The following is a 20,665-nucleotide window of genomic DNA, read 5'->3' as shown; positions in this document are numbered from 1 at the left end:
GCGCGTTTAAACGGGCCACGCCCTCTCCGCGGTGGGCCCCACCCGCGCGGTGTGCGACGCCGCTTTAAAGGGGGGATTAGCCACGCCCACAGCGCTAAGCCCCGCCTCCCCCGCTTTGGGCACCGCTGGGACAGAAGCGCGCAGTGCGGGTGAGGGGCGGGGCCTGGGAGGGGGGCACAGGTGGGAGGGGGCGGGGCGTAAGGAGGGGCGGGGCCTGAAGGGTGGGTGAGGGTCCCTATGGTGTCCCTTGCAGCCCCCATGGTGTTCCTATGGTGACCCTCCCGCACTGCTGTGCTGTCCCCATGGTGTCCCCTCCCTCCCGTGGTGTCCCTGCCTTGTCCTCACCCCATCCCCTCACCTCCATACTGTCCCATTCCTGTCTCTTTTGGTGCCGTTCATGCTCCACCCCCCCCCCCAGCCCTATTGGTGTCCCTATAGTGTCCCCATCCCCGCAGTGTTCCCATAATGACCCCATTCCATCCCATAATGTCCCCATGCTGTCCCCATCCCACCCCCTTTGCCATCCCCTTAAGTCCCCCACACGTCCCCGACACCCCCATTAATGTCCCTGCCTCCTCCCCGTGCCATCCCCATCGACATCCCCATCCCAACCCCACTCAGTCCCCACCAATCCCACTAATGTCCCCATACTGTCTCCCTCAGCCCTGTTAATGTCCCCATCCCATCCCCATGCCATTCCCATCCCAAACGTTGCCATCCCATCCTCATCCCATCCTAACAATCCCCATCAGTGTCCCCATCCCATCCCTACTAATGTTCCCATCCCATCCCCATCTCATCCTAACCAGCGTCCCCATCCCATCCCCATCCCACCCCCATTGATCCCATCCCCATCCCCATCCCCATCCCCATCCCCATCCCATCCCCATCCCATCCCATGCTATCCCATCCCCATCCCATCCCCATCCCCATCCCCACTCCATCCCCATCCCATCCCAACCCCATCCCCATCCCCATCCCATCCCCATCCCCATCATCCATCCCATCCCATCCCCCATCCCCATCCCATCCCATCCCATCCCATCCCATCCCATCCCATCCCATCCCATCCCATCCCATCCCATCCCACTCCCCACTGATGTCCCCATCCCATCCCTACTAATGTTCCCATCCCATCCCCATCTCATCCTAACCAGCGTCCCCATCCCATCCCCATCCCACCCCCATTGATCCCATCCCCATCCTCATCCCCATCCCCATCCCATCCCCATCCCATCCATCCCATCCCCATCCCATCCCATCCCACTCCCCATCCCATCCCATCCCATCCCATCCCACTCCCACTGATGTCCCCATCCCATCCCCTACTAATGTTCCCATCCCATCCCCATCTCAACCCAACCAGCGTCCTCATCCCATCCCATCCCACCCCCATTGATCCCATCCCCATCCCCATCCCCATCCCATCCCCATCCCCATCCCCATCCCCATCCCATCCCATCCCATCCCATCCCATCCCATCCCATCCCATCCCATCCCTCTCCCACTGATGTCCCCATCCCATCCCTACTAATGTTCCCATCCTATCCCCATCTCAATCCAAACAGCATCCTCATCCCATCCCCATCTCACCCCCATTGATCCCCTCCCCTCCCCTCCCCTCCCCTCCCCCTCCCCCTTCCCTCCCCCTCCCCTCCCCATCCCATCCCATCCCATCCCCATCCCACTCCCACTGATGTCCCCATCCCATCCCTACTAATGTTCCCATCCCCATCCCATCCCAACCGATGTCCTGATCCCATTTCCCCCCCCACCCCCTTGATCCCACCCCCACTAACATCCCCACCTCCATCCCAAACATCCCCATCCCATCCCCAGGCCCGTGCTGACCTCCCCGTCTCTCCTCAGGCCGGCCCCCCGCCGCTCTGCCATGCGGCCCTGATGGAGCCCAACGCCTTCCCCCACCTCCAGCTCTGGTGTCCCCGTCCTTTTGGCACCTACACCCAAAACAAGCCATGCCCCGTCCCCGTCCCCACCCGGAAAGCCGTGCCGTCCCCCCGAGGACCCCCCCAGCGCCCGAGGACCCTCCGAGAACACCCCCCCCCCTCTCCCCGCCGCACCGGCAGAGGAAGGCCGCGTGTTGCTGGACACGTGGTACGTCATCAAACCTGGCAACACCAAAGAGAAAGTGGCATTTTTCGTGGCCCACCAATGCGGGCGGCGCCGGCGGCCGCGCCAACACCATGAAAGTGAAGGGCAACTGGGGCAGCGAGAGCTCCAAAGCCAAACGGCGCCGGCGTTGCCACCAGCCCGGTAAGATCCCCCATCACGAAGGGGATGGCGAAGCTCCGGACCCTCTTTCTGTGGCCGAAATGGTGGCGTTGGTGGAGCAGCGGGCGGCGTTGGGCCGTTGCAGAGCTTGATGGAGGTGAACGGCGACGCCAAAGGGCCGCCGGCACCGCCGGGGCAGCGACTGCAGCCGCGTGGCCGAGGCCGTGGCACACTTTGAGTCACGGCAACGCGCCGGCGGGCGGCACAACGGGCTGTGTCACCCCAGTGGTGACTGCGCCAGCACCACGGCAGCAACGGCGACAGCAGCGCCGGGCGAAGTCCGCATCGCCTTCCGAATCTCCAGCGCTCGCGACGGCCGCGCCAGCACCGCATCTGGGGAGCCAGCGAGCGCCGGAGGGCGGCCCGGTTGTGTGTTCATGGGTGGAGGTGGTGGCACCCGCGCCAAGGACAAGATCACCTGTGATCTGTATCAGCTCATCAGCCCCTCCCGTGATCAGCTCCCCACCAATGTTGAGTTCTTGTTGGCCAACGCGGCGCCCAACGCTGACCGCGACGGCGCCGACGTGGCCGTGCCGTGCGGCGAAGGGGCGGCGGGCAACAGCAAGGCCGATGGCCCCGAGGGGACGGCGGGGCGAAACGGCGGGCAGTGGCACGGGACTGCGTGTCTGGCTTCCACGTGGACGTGGTGGTGACGGGGGTGGTGGATCAGTGCGTCTTCTTCGGCAAAGACAGCACCAAGAAGGTGAAGGAGGAGACGGTGCGCTTGGCGGCGCCGCAGGAGGGACCCGCCGCCTCCGGGACAGCTCTTCCTCCTGCCCGGTGCCGAGGACACGAACCAAACGGGGCCGGGGATGGAGGCACAGGAGGAAGCGCCGCCCGCCGCCGCCGACCCGTCGCTGTGCCGCCTGTACCCGCCACGTGTCGCACGATTTCTTGGAGATCCGCTTCAAGATCCAGCGGCTGCTGGAGCCGCGGCAGTACATGCTGCTGCTGCCGGAGCACGTGATGGTGAAGATTTTCAGCTACCTGCCCACCCAGACCCTGGCCGCCCTCAAATGTTCCTGCCACTACTTCAAATCCATCATCGAGACGTTCGGGGTGCAGGCCACCGACTCGCGCTGGAACCGCGACCCGCTGTATCGCGACGATCCCTGCAAGCAGTGCAAGAAGCACTACGAGAAGGGGGACGTGTCGCTGTGCCGATGGCACCCCAAGCCCTACCACCACGACCTGCCTTACGGCCGCTCCTATTGGATGTGCTGCCGCCGGCCCGACAAGGAAGCGCCCGGCTGCCGCGTGGGGCTGCATGACAACAACTGGGTGCACCCGGCGGCACGCCGCGATGATGGCAGGTGAAGGGGACGTGGGGACACGGTGCCGGACCCCCAAAATGGTGGGGGAGAAAGGAGGGAAGGGTGGGGGGAGGGAGGCGGGGGGACGGGGAGGAAAAGAAGTGGAGAAAAAAGCCGAGAAAAGAAGAAAAAAAAATGGAAAGAAGAGACGGTCGGATGGTTGGTCGGGAGGGTGGTTGGGTGGTTTGTTTGTTGGTTGGTTGGGTGGTTGGTTGGATGGTGGGTTGGGTGGTTGGTTGGTTGGATGGTTGGTTGAATAGTTGGATGGTTGGTTGGTTGGATGGTGGGTTTGATGGTGGGTTGGGTGGTTGGATGGTTGGTTGAATAGTTGGATGGTTGGTTGGATGGTGGGTTGGGTGGTTGGTTGGTTGGGTGGTTGGATGGGGTGGTTGGTTGGTTGGGTGGGGTGGTTGGATGGTTGGTTGGGTTGTTGGATGGTTGGATGGTTGGTTGGTTGGATGGTGGGTTGGTGGTTGGATGGTTGATTGAATAGTTGGATGGTTGGTTGGTTGGATGGTGGGTTAGGTGGTTGGTTGGTTGGTTGGTTGGTTGGTTGGGTGGTTGGATGGTTGGATGGTTGGTTGGTTGGTTGGTTGGGTGGGTGGTTGGATGGTTGGTCAGATGGTTGGTCCGTTGGTTGGGTGGATGGTTGGATGGTTGGACAGATGGTTTATTGGCTGGTAGGTCAGTTGGTTGGTCGGTTGGTTGGTTGGATGGTCGATTGGTCGATTGTTTGGTCAAATGGTCGGATGGGTGGTTGGTTGGATGGTTGGGTTGGTTGGTTAGTTGGTTGGTTGGTTGGATGGTTGGTTGGTTGGATGGTTGGTTGGGTGGTTGGTTGGGTGGTTGGATGGTTGGTTGGCCGGTTGATGGTCCATTGGATGGTTGGTTGGGTGGTTGGATGGTTGGTTGGGTCGTTGGATGGTTGGTCAGATGGTTGGTCCGTTGGTTGGGTGGATGGTTGGATGGTTGGACAGATGGTTTATTGGCTGGTAGGTCAGTTGGTTGGTCGGTTGGTTGGTTGGATGGTTGATTGGTCGATTGGTTGGTCAAATGGTCGGATGGGTGGTTGGTTGGATGGTTGGGTTGGTTGGTTAGTTGGTTGGTTGGTTGGATGGTTGGTTGGTTGGATGGTTGGTTGGTTGGATGGTTGGTTGTGTGGTTGGTTGGGTGGTTGGTTGGTTGGCCGGTTGATGGTCCATTGGATGGTTGGTTGGGTGATTGGATGGTTGGTTGGGTCGTTGGATGGTTGGTCAGATGGTTGGTCCGTTGGTTGGGTGGATGGTTGGATGGTTGGACAGATGGTTTATTGGCTGGTAGGTCAGTTGGTTGGTCGATTGGTTGGTCGGATGGTCGATTGGTCGATTGGTTGGTCAAATGGTCGGATGGGTGGTTGGTTGGATGGTTGGGTTGGTTGGTCGGATGGTGGGTTGGTGAGATGGTTGGTTGGTTGGTTGGCCGGTTGGTGGTGGCACCGTGGGGTGTGGGGCTGGGCTGTTTTGGGGTGGCAGAGCTCTCTCCGGGGTGTTGGTCTCCAAGGAGGGTCAGGGCTCCGTGGAGGTGGAGGCACATTGTGGTGTGATGTCCCCATGGAGGTGGTGGCACCTTCTGCAGCGATGTCCCTGTGGATGGTGACGGCAACATCTGGGGCGATGTCCCCAATGAAGATGGTGACAGTGGGGGTGACGTCCTCATGGACAGTGGTGGCGATGGGGTGATTTCCCCATGGAGGGGGGGTGGCACTGTGGTGACGTCCCCCAAAGAGGGTGACAGCTCTATGGAGGAGAACAGTGAGGCCTTCTGGAGTGATGTCCCCACGGAGAGTGGTGGCACCGGGGTGACAGCCCCATAGAGTACAACAGAGTCCTGCCAGGGACAGTGTCCCCATCTGGGACATCCTACTGGGGTGACGTCCCCATCCACATCGACGTTTTGACCCGGAGCGACGTCTTCTACTGGGGTGACATCCTGCTCCAAGGTGACATCCCACCTGGAATGAACCCACATCCTGGGTGACATCGGTGCTCTGGGTGGTAACGCGCTTGGGGGTGACATTTCACAGGGGTGACATCCCATAAGGGCGACATCCCATAAGGGCAACGTCCTGCAGAGGTGACATCCATCCCATGGGGGTGACATCCCATAAGGGTGACATCCCATAAGGGTGACATCCCATAAGAGTGGCATCCCATAAGAGTGGCGTCCCGTAAGGGTGACATCCTACAGAGGTGACATCCCATGGGGGTAAGCATCTCAACAGGGTGCCGTCCTGTAGGGGTGACATCCCGCAGGGGTGACAACGATGACAACCCGTTGGGTGACGCCTCAGTACGGTGACATCCCCTGTGCGCATGCGCTCACGGCTGCCCGCTCCCCGCACCTCTACGCATGCGCGCCTCTTCCCTCATCAAGCCACGCCCCTCGTCCAATCAGCGTATATCTCGTCAGCCGTAACTCCGCCCACTCCGCAAATCCCGCCCCTTTCGGGCCCCGCCCCCCGCGCCATGCGGAAGGGCTCCGGGGGGTCTCGCCGTTCCCGCTGGACCGCGGGTTCGGGTCCCGTTCCGGGCGCGGTGCCGGTGGGGGTCCCGGCATCGGTTCTGGGGTTCCCCTCCCGTTCTCGGCGGTGCCCACGGCCGTTTCTACCTTTCGTGGCCGTGGCGGCGGCCGTTGCCATTCTATACGCGGCGTGGCCCGGGGCGGAGCGAAGCAGCGGCAAAGGAGGAGAAGCGGTGAGAGGAAATGGGGGGAAGGTCCTAGAACGGATGGATGGGTGGGGGGTGGGGGGCACAGGGACCTCAGACCCCCCCCAGAAGGCACCTCAGCCCCTCTTGGTTCCCCCAGCGCCCCCCATTCCCCCTCAACCCCACAGGGGGGTCCCCAGACTCCACCCCCGCCCCCCATGGCTCTCCCAATCCCATGGATGCCCCCAGGATACCTCAAGACCCCCAAGGTCCCACAGACCCCCTTCCAAGGATCCCGGACCCCTTAGAACACCTCCAGACCCCCCCTCAGAGCACCCCAAAACCCTTGGGGGTCCTCGGAGCACTTCCTGAAGCCCCGAACTTTCTATCCACCCCGGGCACCCCAACCCTTCTCCTCCAGCTCTCAGACTTTCCCCCTCCAGAACCCCCAGGTCGACCCCAGACCCATTATAATAACCCCAGCCCTCCCCCCCCCCCCCCCCCCCCCTTGAGTACCCCAACCCCCCGTGGAGCCTCCAGAACCCTCAGATCACTTATAAGAATCCCAGACTGACCCCCAGGGACCCCAGACTCTTTATAAATCCCCCCCCGGAACACTGTAAACCCCCCCCCCCCAGAGCTCCCAGACCCTGCCAGATCAACCCACCCAGGGACCCCAGACCCCTTATAACTCCTCCCCCCCCCCCCCCCCCCCCAGAATCCCCCAGGGCACCACGACCCCCCTCCTGAAGCCTCACAGACCCCCCCCCCCAGACCCCCACCCACAGCCCCCAGACCCCTTATACCTCCTCCCTAGAATCCCCCAGAACATCACAGCCCTCTCCTGGAGCTCACAGACCCCCCCCCCCCATCCTCCCCCACCTCAAAGGACCCCCAACCCCATAGGAGGACCCCCTGAACTCCCCCCCCCCTCCCTCCAAACATTGATCATCTCCTCCCCTCCCCTCCCCCCCCCCAAAAACCTTACAGCAGCCCCCCCGGCTTCGCTCCCTCCCCTCATCCGAAAAGCATCTCCGGACCCTCCTGGGGGGGTTTTCCCCCCTCCGCTTTCGGGATGCCTTCCTGCGTCCCCTCCTGCGGGAACGGCCACCAGGCAGCGCTGGGAGCCACGCTGTGCGCCAGGTGGGTCCCCATGTCCCCCCCCCCCCACCCCCCCCCTCCACCCCCCCCCCACGTGTCACCTCCATGTCCCCAACGCTGTGACACCGCTGTGTCTGTGCCACCCCATCCCTGTGTCACCCCATCCCTGTGCCACCCCATCCCTGTGCCACCCCATCCCTATGTCACCCCATCCCTGTGTCACCCCATCCCTATGTCACCCCATCCCTGTGTCACCCCATCCCTATGTCACCCCATCCCTGTGTCACCCCATCCCTGTGCCACCCCATCCCTGTGTCACCCCATCCCTGTGTCACCCCATCCCTATGTCACCCCATCCCTGTGTCACCCCATCCCTATGTCACCCCATCCCTGTGCCACCCCCATCCCTATGTCACCCCATCCCTGTGTCACCCCATCCCTGTGTCACCCCATCCCTGTGCCACCCCATCCCTATGTCACCCCATCCCTGTGCCACCCCATCCCTGTGCCACCCCATCCCTGTGTCACCCCATCCCTGTGCCACCCCATCCCTATGTCACCCCATCCCTGTGTCACCCCATCCCTGTGCCACCCCATCCCTTTGCCACCCCCATCCCTATGTCACCCCATCCCTGTGCCACCCCATCCCTGTGCCACCCCATCCCTGTGTCACCCCATCCCTATGCCACCCCATCCCTGTGCCACCCCATCCCTATGTCACCCCATCCCTGTGCCACCCCATCCCTATGTCACCCCATCCCTGTGTCACCCCATCCCTGTGCCACCCCATCCCTATGTCACCCCATCCCTGTGCCACCCCATCCCTATGTCACCCCATCCCTGTGCCACCCCATCCCTGTGCCACCCCATCCCTGTGTCACCCCATCCCTGTGCCACCCCCTGATGTCTCCGTATCCCCTCTGATGTCACCCATCCACCTCTGTCACCCGTTCCTGTGTCACTCCCTGCCCCTCTGCGTCACCCACCTCCACGTCACCCTGTCCCTGTGTCACCCTCCGTTCAATCTGTCACCACTGCCCCCGTGCCACCCGTCCGCATGTCACCCTACTGTTCCCATGTCACCCACCCCATGTCACCCCCTGTCCCCACGTCCCTCATCCCCATGTCACCCCTTTCCTTTTGTCACCCCACTGTCCCCATGTCACCCATCCCCATGTCACCCCATTGTCCCCATGTCACCCCTGTCCCCATGTCACCCCCATCCCCTTATCACCCACCCCATGTCACCCCTGTCCCCGCATCCCTCATCCCCATGTCACCCCCTTTCCTTTTGTCACCCCACTGCCCCCATGTCACCCATCCCCATGTCACCCCTGTCCCCATATCACTCATCCCCATGTCACCCCTTTCCTTTTGTCACCCCACTGTCCCCATGTCACCCATCCCCTTGTCACCCCCATTGTCCCCATGTCACCCCTGTCCCCATGTCACCCCCATCCCCTTATCACCCACCCCATGTCACCCCTGTCCCCATGTCACCCATTTCCATGTCACCCCATTGTCCCCATGTCACCCATCCCCATGTCACCCCATTGTCCCCATGTCACCCATTTCCATGTCACCCCCATCCCCTTATCACCCACCCCATGTCACCCCTGTCCCCGCATCCCTCATCCCCATGTCACCCCTTTCCTTTTGTCACCCACACTGCCCCCATGTCACCCATTTCCATGTCACCCCCATCCCCTTGTCACCCACCCCATGTCACCCCTGTCCCCATATCACTCATCTCCATGTCACCCCTTTCCTTTTGTCACCCCACTGCCCCCATGTCACCCATTTCCATGTCACCCCCATCCCCTTGTCACCCACCCCATGTCACCCCTGTCCCCATATCAATCATCTCCATGTCACCCCTTTCCTTTTGTCACCCCCATCCCCTTGTCACCCATCCCCATGTCACCCCATTGTCCCCATGTCACCCATCCCCACGTCACCCACCCCACGTCACCCCTGTCCCCACGTCCCTCATCCCCATGTCACCCCTTTCCTTTTGTCACCCCACTGCCCCCATGTCACCCATCCCCACATCACCCCATCGCCCCCATGTCACCCCACTGTCCCCGTGTCACCCACAGCACATCACCGACCACCTATCAGCACTGAGGGCCGGGTGGCAGCTGAACCTGGACACCTTTTCATCCCCCACCCCTCGTGGGACGGTGACCTTCTCCAACCTGGTGGCCACGCTGTCCCCCTCGGCCCCTCGCCGCCTGGCACTGGTGTGTCACTACGACACCAAAGTGTTGCCATCACCCGGACCTGCTGCCTTCATTGGGGCCACCGACTCAGCCGTGCCGTGCGCCATGCTGATGGAGGTGGCAGCTGCCCTGGATGGGCCCTTACGGAACGCCAAGGAGGGGGTGGGTGGGTGCTGGGACCCCCCCCCCTTCTCCCCCCCCCCTAACTTGGGACAGATGGGTCACTTCATGGGACGCTCTGTGATGGGATTCCTGGGTCCCTCCTGACCCCCTCCGTGGATGTCTGGTGTCCCCCCCCCCCTCCATGGGTCATCTTGGACCCCCAATTGAGTCCCTCCTGATCCCCCCCATGGACACCTGGACTCCCCCATGAGACATCCAGGACCCCTCATAGGACAGCCTGGGTCTGTCCTGACCCCCGCAGGGACACCTGGACCCCCCCCCCATGGATCATCTGGGACCCCCAATTGAGTCCCTCCTGATCCCCCCCATGGACACCTAGACTTCCCTATGGGTCACCTGAGTCACTGCTGACCCCTCCGGGGACACCTGAACCACCCCATGGGTCATCTGGGACCCCCAGTACGTCCCTCCTAACCCCCCCTTGGACACTGGGACCACCTCATGGGACATCCAGGACCCCTCATTGGACACCTGGGTCTCTCCTGGCAACCCCAGGGACACCTGGACCCCCCCCATATGTCACTTGGGTCCCTTCTGACCCTCCCAGGGACACTGGACCCCACCTTGAGATACCCAGAACCCTCCTGATCCCCCCCCCTATGCCACCTGGGTCCCTCCTGGCCCCCCCATGAAACACCTGGGTCTCCCATGGGACACCTGGAACTCTCTTGACTCCCCCAGGGACACCTGGACCCCCTCCCTCCCCCCCCACCATGGGACACCCAAAACACCTGGGTCCCTCCTGACCTCCCCAGGGGCAACTGGGCCCCACCGTGGGACACCAGCACCCTCCTGATACCCCCATATGTCACCTGGGTCCCTCCTGACCCCCACAGTGGGACCCCCTCCCCACCCGCAGCCATTGATGTCCACCCTCTCAGGATGCAGAGGTGACACTGCAGCTGCTGTTCCTGGATGGAGAAGAGGCCTTTGAGGAATGGAGTGCCACCGATTCTCTGTACGGCGCCCGGCACCTCGCGGCACGCATGGCAGCCACCCGGCACGGTGCGCACGGCACGGAGCTCAGCGCCATGGTGAGCATCCCCAGCACAGCTGGTGGGGTCACGATGGGCTGGTGGCATCGTGGTGACATGGAGGTGGCCCAATTGGGATGGTCCCGTGGTGCCCAGAGATGGTGGCATCATGGTGACATGGTGATGACCCAACCCGGATGGTCCCATGGTGCCCAGAGGTGGTGGCATCGTGGTGACATGGTGGTGGCCCAACCAGGATGGTCCCATGATGCCTAGAGGTGGTGGCATCATGGTGACCCAACTGGGAATGTTCTTTGGTGTCCAGAGATGGTGGCATCATGGTGACATGGTGGTGACCCAATTGGGATGGTCCCATGATGCCTAGAGGTGGTGGCATCATGGTGACATGGAGGTGACGCAACTGGGATGGTCCCATGGTGCCCAGAGGTGGTGGCATCATGGTGACCCAACTGGGATGGTCCCATGGTGCCCAGAGGTGGTGGCATCATGGTGACATGGAGGTGGCCCAATTGGGATGGTCCCATGATGCCTAGAGGTGGTAGCATCATGGTGACATGGTGGTGACCCAACCAGGATGGTCCCATGATGCCCAGAGGTGGTGGCATTGTGGTGACATGGAGGTGACCCAATTGGGATGGTCCCATGATGCCTAGAGGTGGTGGCATTGTGGTGACATGGAGGTGACCCAACTGGGATGGTCCCATGGTGCCCAGAGATGGTGGCATCGTGGTGACATGGAGGTGGCCCAACCAGGATGGTCCCATGATGCCTAGAGGTGGTGGCATCGTGGTGACATGGTGGTGACCCAACCAGGATGGTCCCATGATGCCTAGAGGTGGTGGCATCGTGGTGACATGGAGGTGGCCCAACTGGGATGGTCCCATGATGCCTAGAGGTGGTGGCATCGTGGTGACATGGAGGTGGCCCAACCGGGATGGTCCCATGATGCCTAGAGGTGGTGGCATCGTGGTGACATGGAGGTGACCCAATTGGGATGGTCCCGTGGTGTCCAGAGGTGGTGGCATCATGGTGACCCAATTGGGAATGTTCTTTGGTGCCCAGAGGTGGTGGCATCATGGTGACATGGTGGTGACCCAACTGGGATGGTCCCATGATGCCTAGAGGTGGTGGCATCATGTTGACATGGAGGTGGCCCAACTGGGATGGTCCCATGATGCCTAGAGGTGGTGGCATCGTGGTGACATGGAGGTGGCCCAACCAGGATGGTCCCATGATGCCTAGAGGTGGTGGCATCGTGGTGACATGGAGGTGGCCCAATTGGGATGGTCCCATGATGCCTAGAGGTGGTAGCATCATGGTGACATGGTGGTGACCCAATCAGGATGGTCCCATGATGCCTAGAGGTGGTGGCATCGTGGTGACATGGAGGTGGCCCAACCGGGATGGTCCCATGATGCCTAGAGGTGGTGGCATCGTGGTGACATGGAGGTGGCCCAATTGGGATGGTCCCATGATGCCTAGAGGTGGTGGCATCGTGGTGACATGGTGGTGACCCAACCCGGATGGTCCCATGATGCCTAGAGGTGGTAGCATCATGGTGACATGGTGGTGACCCAATCAGGATGGTCCCATGATGCCTAGAGGTGGTGGCATCGTGGTGACATGGAGGTGGCCCAACCGGGATGGTCCCATGGTGCCCAGAGGTGGTGGCATCGTGGTGACATGGTGGTGACCCAATTGGGATGGTCCCATGATGCCTAGAGGTGGTGGCATCGTGGTGACATGGTGGTGACCCAACCAGGATGGTCCCATGATGCCTAGAGGTGGTGGCATCGTGGTGACATGGAGGTGGCCCAATTGGGATGGTCCCATGATGCCTAGAGGTGGTGGCATCATGGTGACATGGAGGTGACCCAACCAGGATGGTCCCATGATTCCTAGAGGTGGTGGCATCGTGGTGACATGGTGGTGGCCCAATTGGGATGGTCCCATGATGCCTAGAGGTGGTGGCATCGTGGTGACATGGAGGTGGCCCAATTGGGATGGTCCCATGATGCCTAGAGGTGGTGGCATTGTGGTGACATGGAGGTGGCCCAACCAGGATGGTCCCATGATGCCTAGAGGTGGTAGCATCATGGTGACATGGTGGTGACCCAACCAGGATGGTCCCATGATGCCTAGAGGTGGTGGCATCATGGTGACATGGTGGTGACCCAACTGGGATGGTCCCATGATGCCTAGAGGTGGTGGCATCGTGGTGACATGGAGGTGGCCCAATTGGGATGGTCCCATGATGCCTAGAGGTGGTGGCATCGTGGTGACATGGAGGTGGCCCAACCAGGATGGTCCCATGATGCCTAGAGGTGGTGGCATCGTGGTGACATGGTGGTGACCCAACCAGGATGGTCCCATGATGCCTAGAGGTGGTGGCATCGTGGTGACATGGAGGTGGCCCAACTGGGATGGTCCCATGATGCCTAGAGGTGGTGGCATCGTGGTGACATGGAGGTGGCCCAACCGGGATGGTCCCATGATGCCTAGAGGTGGTGGCATCGTGGTGACATGGAGGTGACCCAATTGGGATGGTCCCGTGGTGTCCAGAGGTGGTGGCATCATGGTGACCCAATTGGGAATGTTCTTTGGTGCCCAGAGGTGGTGGCATCATGGTGACATGGTGGTGACCCAACTGGGATGGTCCCATGATGCCTAGAGGTGGTGGCATCATGTTGACATGGAGGTGGCCCAACCAGGATGGTCCCATGATGCCTAGAGGTGGTGGCATCATGTTGACATGGAGGTGACCCAATTGGGATGGTCCCGTGGTGTCCAGAGGTGGTGGCATTGTGGTGACATGGTGGTGACCCAACCAGGATGGTCCCATGATGCCCAGAGATGGTGGCATCATGGTGACCCAACTGGGAATGTTCTTTGGTGCCCAGAGGTGGTGGCATCGTGGTGACATGGAGGTGGCCCAACCAGGATGGTCCCATGATGCCTAGAGGTGGTGGCATCGTGGTGACATGGAGGTGGCCCAACCAGGATGGTCCCATGATGCCTAGAGGTGGTGGCATCATGGTGACATGGAGGTGGCCCAACCAGGATGGTCCCATGATGCCTAGAGGTGGTGGCATCATGGTGACATGGTGGTGACCCAACCAGGATGGTCCCATGATGCCTAGAGGTGGTGGCATCGTGGTGACATGGAGGTGGCCCAATTGGGATGGTCCCATGATGCCTAGAGGTGGTGGCATCATGGTGACATGGTGGTGACCCAATTGGGATGGTCCCATGATGCCTAGAGGTGGTGGCATCGTGGTGACATGGTGGTGACCCAACCCGGATGGTCCCATGATGCCTAGAGGTGGTAGCATCATGGTGACATGGTGGTGACCCAATCAGGATGGTCCCATGATGCCTAGAGGTGGTGGCATCATGGTGACATGGAGGTGGCCCAACCAGGATGGTCCCATGATGCCTAGAGGTGGTGGCATCGTGGTGACATGGTGGTGACCCAACCAGGATGGTCCCATGATGCCTAGAGGTGGTAGCATCATGGTGACATGGTGGTGACCCAACCAGGATGGTCCCATGATGCCTAGAGGTGGTGGCATCGTGGTGACATGGTGATGACCCAACCAGGATGGTCCCATGATGCCTAGAGGTGGTGGCATCATGGTGACATGGTGGTGACCCAACCAGGATGGTCCCATGATGCCTAGAGGTGGTGGCATCATGGTGACCCAACTGGGAATGTTCTTTGGTGCCCAGAGGTGGTGGCATCATGGTGACATGGAGGTGGCCCAATTGGGATGGTCCCATGATGCCTAGAGGTGGTGGCATCATGGTGACATGGAGGTGACCCAACCAGGATGGTCCCATGATGCCTAGAGGTGGTGGCATCATGGTGACATGGTGGTGACCCAACCCGGATGGTCCCATGATGCCTAGAGGTGGTGGCATCGTGGTGACATGGAGGTGACCCAACTGGGATGGTCCCATGGTGCCCAGAGGTGGTGGCATCGTGGTGACATGGAGGTGGCCCAATTGGGATGGTCCCATGATGCCTAGAGGTGGTGGCATCATGGTGACATGGAGGTGGCCCAACCAGGATGGTCCCATGATGCCTAGAGGTGGTGGCATCGTGGTGACATGGAGGTGACCCAATTGGGATGGTCCCGTGGTGTCCAGAGGTGGTGGCATCGTGGTGACATGGTGGTGACCCAACCAGGATGGTCCCATGATGCCTAGAGGTGGTAGCATCATGGTGACATGGTGGTGACCCAACCAGGATGGTCCCATGATGCCTAGAGGTGGTGGCATCGTGGTGACATGGTGATGACCCAACCAGGATGGTCCCATGATGCCTAGAGGTTGTGGCATCATGGTGACATGGTGGTGACCCAATTGGGATGGTCCCATGATGCCTAGAGGTGGTGGCATCGTGGTGACATGGTGGTGACCCAACCAGGATGGTCCCATGATGCCTAGAGGTGGTAGCATTGTGGTGACATGGTGATGACCCAACCAGGATGGTCCCATGGTGCCTAGAGGTGGTGGCATTGTGGTGACATGGTGATGACCCAACCAGGATGGTCCCATGATGCCTAGAGGTGGTGGCATCGTGGTGACATGGTGGTGACCCAACCAGGATGGTCCCATGATGCCTAGAGGTGGTGGCATCATGGTGACATGGAGGTGACCCAACCAGGATGGTCCCATGATGCCTAGAGGTGGTGGCATCATGGTGACATGGAGGTGACCCAACCAGGATGGTCCCATGATGCCTAGAGGTGGTGGCATCATGGTGACATGGTGGTTACCCAACTGGGATGGTCCCATGATGCCTAGAGGTGGTGGCATTGTGGTGACATGGTGGTGACCCAACCAGGATGGTCCCATGATGCCTAGAGGTGGTGGCATCATGGTGACCCAACTGGGAATGTTCTTTGGTGCCCAGAGGTGGTGGCATCATGGTGACATGGTGATGACCCAACCAGGATGGTCCCATGATGCCTAGAGGTGGTGGCATCGTGGTGACATGGTGGTGGCCCAACTGGGATGGTCCCATGGTGCCCAGAGGTGGTGGCATCATGGTGACCCAACTGGGAATGTTCTTTGGTGCCCAGAGGTGGTGGCACCGTGGTGACATGGTGGTGACCCAACCAGGATGGTCCCATGATGCCTAGAGGTGGTGGGATCGTGGTGACATGGAGGTGGCCCAACCAGGATGGTCCCATGATGCCTAGAGGTGGTGGCATCATGGTGACCCAACTGGGAATGTTCTTTGGTGCCCAGAGGTGGTGGCACCGTGGTGACATGGTGGTGACCCAACCAGGATGGTCCCATGATGCCTAGAGGTGGTGGGATCGTGGTGACATGGAGGTGGCCCAACCAGGATGGTCCCATGATGCCTAGAGGTGGTGGCATCATGGTGACCCAACTGGGAATGTTCTTTGGTGCCCAGAGGTGGTGGCACCGTGGTGACATGGTGATGACCCAACCAGGATGGTCCCATGATGCCTAGAGGTGGTGACATGTCCAGGATGGTCCCCCCGCCACCACAGTGACCCAAGTGGGTCTGTCCTAGAGGACCTGAGGATGGTCCCCCCCATGTGCCTGTGGTCACACTGATGTCCCCATGTCCCCCTTCGTGGTGTCCCCAGAGCCTTCTGGTGCTGCTGGACCTGCTGGGCGCACAGAACCCCGCCATCCACAGCCACTTCCCCCAAACCCACCACTGGTTCCTGCGCCTCGTGGCCATCGGTGCGTGCGGGGACATGGGGTGACCGTGGGGACACTGTGGGGACACGGGGATGTGGGGTGGGATGGAGTTGGGACAGGGAATGGATGCGACATGGGGTTGGGGACATGGGGACCATGGGGATGGGGACATGGGATGGGGATGAGGGGGTGGGGACACGGTGTGGGTAGGACACGGGGTTGGGGGGCATGGGGGCATGAGGTGAATGGGACATGGAGGCATGGAGCTGGAGGCGTGGGGGACAAGGAGATGGGACGAGGACATGGAGGTGGGGGCTTGGACAGGGACGGGATGGGGGACAGGGTTGGGACAAAGGGATTGGGATGGGACTGGGGACACAGGGATGGAGACGGGGGTGTCACAGGGGGCTCTGCCCGCTCCTGTCTTCTCTGTGTCACCCTCCGTGTCCCCCTTTGTCCCCTCCCCTGTGCAGAGAAGCGTCTGCGGCGCCTGGGGCTGCTCCACGCCTCCCCCCACGACCAGCCCTTCTTCAGGCTCAGCCCGGCCCCGGGGCCAGTGGAGGACGACCACGTCCCCTTCCTGCAGCGTGGTAATGTCCCCAAGTTCCCAAATCTCCATGCCTCCATGTCCCCACATCCCCCCCCCCATCCCCAAATCCCACATCCCTTTGTCCCCAGATCTCCATGTCCCCGTGTCCATGAATTCCCATATCCCTATGTCTCCCCGTGTCGCTCCAACCCCGAATCCCCACACCCTCGTGTCCCCATGTCACTGTGTTTGTTCCCGGGCCTCCACGTCCCCATGTCCACCCATCCCTAAATCCCCATATCCTGCGTCCCCATATCCCACATCCATGTGACCCCGCGTCCCCCCCACGTCCCAATGTCCCCAAGCCATCCCCCATTCCACAGAGCTCACCCCCACGCTCCGATGTCCCCCCCCCCCCCCCCCTCCGTGTCCCCACAGGTGTCCCCGTGCTGCACCTCATCCCCCTGCCCTTCCCGTGGGTCTGGCACACGGCCGAGGACAACGAGGGCAACCTGCACCCACCCACCATGGAGGACCTCTGCAAGATCCTCACTGCCTTCGTGGCTGAATTCCTGCAGCTCTGAGCCCCCCGTGTCACATGTTGTCCCCCCCCCTTGTCACCCCCGGTCTGAGCCAGCCGGGGTGCTGGGACGACCCCTGGTTGTGCTGGGAGCCACCAATAAAGTCTGTGGGGTCTGGCGTTGTGTCCTGTGCTGTCACCCATTGTGGGGACATCTGTGGGGACACCGTTTGGGATTGATGGGGACGTTTGTGGGATCAACCGTGGGGGCGCTGATGGGGACCATTGACAGAGACACCCATGGGGACCCCCACGGGGCCCACCAATGGATGGGGACATTGATGGGGACACCTATGGGGTCCAACCATGGGGACAGTGGTGGGGACATGGATGGGGACCACCAATGGAATGGAGGGATGCAAAGAATGGGGCGCTGTGGGCAATTAAGTCCATGGGGCTTAACGAGCATCTCATTATGTTGGGTTTCTTAGGGAGAAAATTGTCCTCCAAGATGGACCTTGAAGGGACCCAAAAAACGAACCAAAGATGGACCTAAAAGGAGTCCAAAACTGACCTACAAGGGGCCTAAAATTTGACCCAAAAATGGTCAAAAGGACCTAAAAGAGACCTAAAAAGGTCAGAAAATGAATTTAGAAGGGACCTAAAAAAACCTACAAGGGAACCAAAAGGGTCCAAACTGGACATAAAAAAGTTGAGCTTAAGTAGACCCAAAAGGGACCCCTAAAAGGGACCCAAATTTGATCAAGGGACTCAAAATGGACCTAAAATGCAAGACGAAAAGTGGGCCCAAAATGAAAGTGACCTAAAATGGACCTAAAATGACCCAAAAGGGTCACCCCCCCCCCCCAAAGGGAATCCCAAAACACACCTATCAGAGACCAAAATTTGACCCCAAATTGACCTAAAATTGACCCAAAAAAGGGATCTAAAATGACCCAAAATAGACCCTAAAAGAGACCTAAATTACACTTATCTTTTTTTTCTGCTGCTGTCAGAGAAAGAAATGATTTCTGTAAATGAGAAATTCCATTTTTTTTTTTTCTTTTAAACGTAGGAAAAATGGGTTGAAATTCTATTTTTCTACTTGGGAAACGTTGGGTTGAAATTCCAGCTCCGGATCCAAGGACCTGGGCAAAGATCACCGAAATGAAATGAAATAAAGTGGAATAAAATGAGTTTAAATATGAAACCGCGCCTCATTTTGCAAACGTCACCGATAACGGAATCCCCCCCAAATCCCTTCTTCTTCATTTCGTGTTCAGAAATCGGAGCAGAACGCCGACACGGCCGGTTGGTGGGGACAGAAATGGAGGTGATGTTGTATTGAGGACCACTGACCCACAGAGGTCACGTTGCGTTGAGCTGAGGGCCACCAACCATGAAAGATGACGTTGCGTTGAGTTGGGAACCAACATCAGATGGAAATGATGTTGAGCTGAGGGCCACCAACCCACGGAGGTGAAACTGTTGATTTGAAGATCACCAATCAATGAAGATGACGCTGTGTTGAGTTGGGAACCAACATCAGATGGAGATGACGTTGTGTAGAGGACCACCAACCCATGAAGGTGACGTTGTGTTGAGTTGAGAACCAACATCAGATGGAAATGATGTTGAGCTGAGGGCCACCAACCCATGAAGGTGATGTTGTGTTGAGTTGAGAACCAACATCAGATGGAATTTGTGTTGAACTGAGGACTGGTGACCCATGGAGGTGACTTTATGAGCACTGCTGACCCACGGAGGTAACGCTGTGTTAAGTGCCACCACACAATGAAGGTGACGTTGTCCTGAGGACCAGTGGCTCTGGAGGTGACACCGTGTCATTGAGAACCACCAAACCATAGAGATGACATTGAGCTGAGGACCACCAAACCATAGAGATGACATTGAGCTGAGGACCACCAACCCACGGAGGTGAAACTGTTGATTTGAAGATCACCAATCAATGAAGATGACGTTGTGTTGAGTTGGGAACCATCATCAGATGGAGATGACGTTGTGTAGAGGGCCACCAACCCATGAAGGTGACGTTGCGTTGAGTTGGGAACCAACATCAGATGGAATTTGTGTTGAACTGAGGACCGGTGACCCATGGAGGTGATTTTATGATGAGCACCGCTGACCCATGGAGGTAACGCTGTGTTAAGTGCCACCACACAATGAAGGTGAGGCTGTCCTGAGGACCAGTGGCTCTGGAGGTGACACCGTGTCACTGAGGACCACCAAACCATAGAGATGACATTGAGCTGAGGACCACCAACCCACAGAGGTGAAACTGTTGATTTGAAGATCACCAATCAATGAAGATGACACTGTGTTGAGTTGGGAACCAACATCAGATGGAAATGATGTTGAGCTGAGGACCGGTGACCCATGGAGGTAACTCTGTGTTAAGTGCCACCACACAATGAAGATGACGTTGTCCTGAGGACCAGTGGCTCTGGAGGTGACACCGTGTCATTGAGAACCACCAAAACCATAGAGATGACATTGACCAGAGGACCACCAATCCACGGAGGTGAAACTGTTGATTTGAAGATCACCAATCAATGAAGATGACACTGTATTGAGTTGGGAACCATCATCAGATGGAGATGACGTTGTGTAGAGGATCACCAACCCGTGGAGATGACGTTGCATTGAGTTGGGAACCAACATCAGATGGAAATGATGTTGAGCTGAGGACCGGTGACCCATGGAGGTAACTCTGTGTTAAGTGCCACCACACAATGAAGGTGACGCTGTCCTGAGGACCAGTGGCTCTGGAGGTGACACCGTGTCATTGAGAACCACCAAACCATAGAGATGACATTGAGCTGAGGACCACCAAACCATAGAGATGACATTGAGCTGAGGACCACCAACCCACGGAGGTGAAACTGTTGATTTGAAGATCACCAATCAATGAAGATGACACTGTGTTGAGTTGGGAACCATCATCAGATGGAGACGATGTTGTGTAGAGGGCCACCAACCCAACGGAGGTGACACTGTGTTGATCACCAGCCCATGAAGACGACATCATGTTGAGCTGACATTGCAAACTGACAGCCCAAATCATGGTGTCCACCTCCCTTTGGCACCACCTTGTGAAACAAAAGGATCATTTCACCCAACAAT

General features: G+C 59.3%; 2 protein-coding genes across 5 annotated transcripts; both read left to right on the top strand.

Annotated features, from left to right (window-relative positions):
* The first annotated feature begins 1,719 nt into the window (after nucleotides 1-1,719).
* FBXO46 (F-box protein 46) lies at nucleotides 1,720-3,658 on the top strand. Its single transcript, XM_048932695.1, is given in 8 exon segments — nucleotides 1,720-2,001; nucleotides 2,003-2,176; nucleotides 2,178-2,369; nucleotides 2,372-2,425; nucleotides 2,427-2,892; nucleotides 2,895-3,034; nucleotides 3,036-3,164; nucleotides 3,166-3,658. Coding segments are annotated over 8 exon segments (1,881 nt in total). The 3' UTR covers nucleotides 3,610-3,658.
* A 2,283-nt stretch (nucleotides 3,659-5,941) lies between these two features.
* LOC125687526 (glutaminyl-peptide cyclotransferase-like protein) lies at nucleotides 5,942-17,705 on the top strand. Of its 4 annotated transcripts, XM_048932693.1 has the most exons (7): nucleotides 5,942-6,337; nucleotides 7,280-7,432; nucleotides 9,490-9,774; nucleotides 10,677-10,829; nucleotides 16,415-16,514; nucleotides 16,946-17,062; nucleotides 17,440-17,705. In XM_048932693.1, the coding sequence occupies exons 1-7, from the start codon at nucleotides 5,957-5,959 to the stop codon at nucleotides 17,583-17,585; spliced, it is 1,335 nt and encodes a 444-aa protein (XP_048788650.1). In that variant the 5' UTR covers nucleotides 5,942-5,956; the 3' UTR covers nucleotides 17,586-17,705. The 4 variants fall into 4 exon arrangements, 3 of the variants coding, with proteins under 3 accessions (XP_048788650.1, XP_048788649.1, XP_048788648.1); XR_007374126.1 differs by lacking the exons at nucleotides 16,415-16,514; nucleotides 16,946-17,062; nucleotides 17,440-17,705 and adding an exon at nucleotides 12,275-12,342 and having other exon boundaries at nucleotides 10,677-11,156; XM_048932692.1 differs by lacking the exons at nucleotides 16,415-16,514; nucleotides 16,946-17,062; nucleotides 17,440-17,705 and having other exon boundaries at nucleotides 9,490-9,729; nucleotides 10,677-11,230.
* The last annotated feature ends 2,960 nt before the right edge of the window (nucleotides 17,706-20,665 follow it).

The sequence above is a fragment of the Lagopus muta genome (assembly GCF_023343835.1).
Source record: "Lagopus muta isolate bLagMut1 chromosome 37 unlocalized genomic scaffold, bLagMut1 primary SUPER_37_unloc_1, whole genome shotgun sequence".
NCBI lineage: Eukaryota > Metazoa > Chordata > Aves > Galliformes > Phasianidae > Lagopus > Lagopus muta.
This window is presented reverse-complemented; position numbering and strand designations above follow the sequence as displayed.